General features: G+C 38.4%; 1 protein-coding gene across 1 annotated transcript; it reads right to left on the minus strand.

The window, feature by feature from the left end:
- Positions 1 to 2,435: 2,435 nt before the first annotated feature.
- On the minus strand, positions 2,436 to 2,714 carry LOC143661541 (glutaredoxin-1-like). Its single transcript, XM_077135090.1, has one exon. It carries the CDS (start codon positions 2,712 to 2,714, stop codon positions 2,436 to 2,438), a length of 279 nt encoding a protein of 92 aa, XP_076991205.1.
- Between the last annotated feature and the right edge of the window lie 2,099 nt (positions 2,715 to 4,813).

Here is a 4,813-nt window from a genome sequence, read left to right on the forward strand (position 1 = left end):
AGTCAAGAGGCTACTCTGGAGGTTGCTCTTATACAAGCTTCAATTAGACCTTGCTACCTATCATAACCTGCCAACCCCCAACCAGAACCATTCCAACCAATCCTAAAGAACACCTAGGGCGATTTATAAGACTCCACAATGGTTCCAGGTGCTAGAGTAACTTTCCAGAAACCTACAACCTCCAGATGGGTCCCTAGTCCAGATAAGTCCCGCAACCGAGCCTAGCTTCTCCAGAACATCAGATAGTTCCATCTCCCTACCCCATATTAATGACAGACCCTTCCAATATCAAAAATTTAGAATTATCATAGCCCAAACCACCCCAATGAGAGGTATGGAAAGATCAAAGGTGATGGTGGAACTATACATAGAAGATAGGACTTAGCAAATGAATATGAATGCTGAATCACTAAATTGATATCTCTTTTAGTCCTCAAGTATTTTAGAACAGCTAGAAGTAAAAACCTAAAATTGTGAAATTGTAACCCATGTCAAAATCTGAAATACATTCCACAACTAATTGTGGCGCTGTGCTTGGAAATTTATAGCTTTTTGTATATATGTTATGTTCACAAAAAAAGAAGGAAAAAAATGTTGATTGTGATGATAAGAAAGTATTTTGGCCCTCTAACCTCCTGTATTCTGGAGCAACTAGAAGGAAAAATGTGAGAGGATCATATGGTAGCCCATGACAAACTCGGGATCTATCGTGTAACCACTTTTTTTTTTTTTTAAGAAATTTGCACAGGCTTAGGAAGGGAGAACACCATGTGAAGGCAGACAGAGAGGATAGCTATCCGATGATGGAGGCAGAGGTTAAGTAATGCCACCAGCCAGAGACTGTCAAGAATTGCCAGCCACCACCAGAAAGAAGCCAGTAAAGGGACATGGGTGGATTTTTCCCTACAGACATTAGGAGGAACATGGTTTTTCAGGCACCTTGATTCTGGACCCCTAGTTTCCAGAACTGAGAGACAACTTTCTGTTGTTTTAAGCCATCCAGTTTGTGGTCCTTTATTATGGCAGCCCTAGAAAACTAAGACATGTAGGAAAAGGAAAAATGGAATGGAACATTATTCAGTTGGCTAGTGATGACATACTTTACTTGAACCTATTTGTCATATCAATATTAAAAAATTATATAAACCATCTATGCTCAATGAGTGACAGAAATACATGGCTTTATTTATAATGGCAGGGGGCAAACACGAATAAACCTTTAAGTCTATGCATTTCACACTAATATCATTCCTTAAGGTATCAAGGCATGGAAAAAATTAACAAAAATAGCAAAGTCATCATCTCAGAGTTTGTTAGAAAACAAATTAATCACACTAAAGAACACAAAAGAAAAGGAACATAATCTTGCAATTCTAGAACACAAAACTAAATTATATGGTAAGGGATTCTTAAATTTTCAAAGAGTAGAAAAAGAAAAAAGTAATAATTGACAATCATTTAGGACAGTGTTTCTCAAATTTACCTCCTTGCACAGACATCTTCTTGGGGAGGGAGCCACAAGATTTCTGTAGTAATTTTTTAATTTTGCATTTTAAATTTGAGAATCTAAATCAAAGTAACACACAGTTGTTCAGGATTACCTGGACAAATATCTTACATAAAAATACTGCCACATGATTGCAGCATCTTCACTTGTGTCTCTGACCCCTGTGGCACCAAGTGAGAACAGTACTTCACTTTTCATGCAGAGTTTCTCAACTTGGGTCCTTACAGACTTTTCATGGAATTGTTGAACGTTTCCCATGAAAACTATTAAGTTGTCAAGGTTGAGAACACTGGCTCAGAGTCATGTTTCTCAATATGGGATAAGGTGATATAAAGATGGTGAAGGGGGGTATGCAGGTAGTTTGAAAAAGCACATTTAAGAAGCTATTGATTTCCTCATGCTCACTCTAGAGGGTCAAGCTCAGCAAGATATCTTTGACTGATGTGTAACACAAAAGACCAAATACAGATTCAGCCTGGGGGGCCTGGAATAAGCATGGTCGTGGTTGAGAAACACTGGTTTAGAGGTAGAGGACTGCTGGCACATGAAGAGTAAAAAAATATGCCAAAGAGAAAGAACATCTTTTGGATCAATGGATAAATATTAAACCAGAACTTGTCATGGTGTTTTTGAACCCAAAGACCACTCCAGAAGAAACCCAAGATGGTTCATCAATCTTTTCATCCCCATGGTGTGGGGAAAGTGGGTCTACCTTCTAATACTGATCCAAAAGAAGAACAAAGCCCCCTATACATTATTATTATTTTGATTAATGCATTTCAGAATTTAAGTAAACAGCTGCTGTAGTTGGGTAAGAATAGCCAAGAGGTGCTGTCATCGTTGGCGAGGCCATCCAGTTCTCAAGGAGGGTATCATTGAGGTCTGCTCTGTAATTATTTTAGGGCTTCAATTTGCCGTAGCCGTGTCTCTACGGCTTTTGCATATTTATTAGATCAGTACATCCATCTATGCAATCTTTTCCGATAAAGACCCGAGGTACCGTTCTTGCCCCTGTGAGCTGCTGCAAATAATCTTGAATAGCGTTTGTGTCGCTGGTGGCCGTGATATCGACAAATTCCAGGAGTCCTTCTTTGAAGAGCAGTTGGCTGAGGATCTCTTGGGTCTGTCTGCAGTAGGGGCAGGTGGGTTTGATGAACACAACCACCTTCCCAGGGTGGATTTTGCTGTTCACGTATCTCTGAGCCATGCTGGCAGGCGGCGCGTCTTCCCGGCCCCCGACCGCACGTCCTGCTCCGGCGGGGAAGCAGCGGCCGTGTAACCACTTTTTGAAGAGTGCTTTGAACACTTTTTGTTTTTTATTTATTTGCTTTGTTTATATATTATACTATACAATTTAAAAAGTTAAAAGAAAATACAAAGGTATAACAATAAAAAAAAAGCATGGTACTAGCATAAGGACAGACACATAGACCGATGAAATTGAATTAAGAGTTCAGAAATAAATCCACACATCATGGTCAAATGATTTTTAACAAGGGTGCCAAGTCCACTCAATGATTTGTAACAAGGGTGCCAAGTCCACTCAATGGGGAAAGAAGAGTCTCTTCAACAAATAGTATTGTGGATATCAAAGTGCATTAAAGTGGATATCATCATGCAAAGAATGAGAGTGGTCCTGTACTTCATACCATATACAAAATTTAATGCAAAATGTACCACAGACTTAAAGATATTAACCAAAAGTGTAAAACTTCTAAAAAAAAAAAAAAAGTCATGGATTAGCAGCTCCCAGACTTTGGACTAAATGATTTCTTGGATTTAACACCAAAAGCTCAAGCATCAAAATAAAAAGTAGATATATGGGACCACATCAAAATTAAAAACTTTTGTTCATCCAAGGACTTCATCATGAAAGTTTAAAGAAAAACAACCTGCAGAATGGGAGAAAATATTTGGAAACCACATATCTGAAAAAGATTTACTATCCAGAATGTATGAAGAAATCCTACAACTCAACAGCATGAAGGCAAACAACCCAATCTAGAAATGGGCTGAAGACAGGAATGGCCATTTCACCAAAGACAATGAAGTGGACAATGAGTACATGAAAAGATGCTCAACAGGGAGTCTAACAGACATTTGCACACAGATGTTTACATCGGCATTATTCACAACTGCCAAAGAATGGAAGCAATAGAAGTGTCCATCAACTGATAAATGTATTTAAAAATATGGTATAGAATATTACTCAGCCATACAAGGCATGCAGTTCTGAGACAGAGGCATGGATGAAACTTGAAGACACCATATTCAGTGAAATAAGCCAGACACACAAGAACAAGTATTGTATGATCTCACTGAGATGACAAAATTAGAATAAGCAAATATCATAGCATTAGAAACTAAAATACAGGTTACCAAGGACTGGGGTAGGAATAAGGAATATGTAATTAATGCTTAATTGGCACAGGATTTCTGTTGGGTTTATGGAAAAGTTTTGTTAATGGATGGTGGTGATGATCGCACGACAGTGTAAGTGCAATTAATACTACTGAATTATATATTTGAATGTGATTTAAAAGGGAAATTGTATGAACTATATATATTACTAGAATAATTTTTTTAAAAACACCATAGTACTGTACAATGCTACATAAACCTTAATGTAAACTATGGCCTACAGTTAATAGTATAATTATAGTATTGTTTCATAAGTTGTAACAAAAGTAACACAATAATGCAAAGTGTTAATAATATGGAAAACTGAGTTATGAGGTGTTTGCTGGAATGCAACACACCAGAGACAGATTGACTTTTAATAAAAGGGGATTTATTTCATTAGCTCTTCAGAGGAAAGGCAGCTAAATTTCAACTGAGGTTCTTTCTTACTTGGGGAAGGCACAGGGTGATCTCTGCTGGCCTTCTCTCCAAGCCTCTGGGTTCCAACAACTTTCCCCGGGGTGATTTCTTTCTGCATCTCCAAAGGCCTGGGCTGAGCTGCAGGTGCTGAGATGAGGTATGCCGAGCTGCTTGGGCTGTGCTATGTTGCGCTCCCTCATTTAAGCACCAGCCATTTAAGTCAAACATCTTTCATAGCAGCAGGCATACCTCCGAGCCAACTGCAGATATAATCAGCAACAGATGAGGTTCACGTACCATTGGTTCATGTCCATAGCAACAGAACTAGGTCCCTTCACCTGGCCAAATTGACAAGTGACTCTAACTACCACATGAGGGTAAAGGTATATGGGGGCCTGAATATTCTGCATAATGTTTCTGTAAACCTACAACTTCTCTAAAAATATATATTAATTTAAAAAAAAATGAAGGGAGATCTATGAAGGT

This window comes from Tamandua tetradactyla, chromosome 17, assembly GCF_023851605.1.
Source record: "Tamandua tetradactyla isolate mTamTet1 chromosome 17, mTamTet1.pri, whole genome shotgun sequence".
In the NCBI taxonomy this organism is placed as follows: Eukaryota; Metazoa; Chordata; class Mammalia; order Pilosa; family Myrmecophagidae; genus Tamandua; species Tamandua tetradactyla.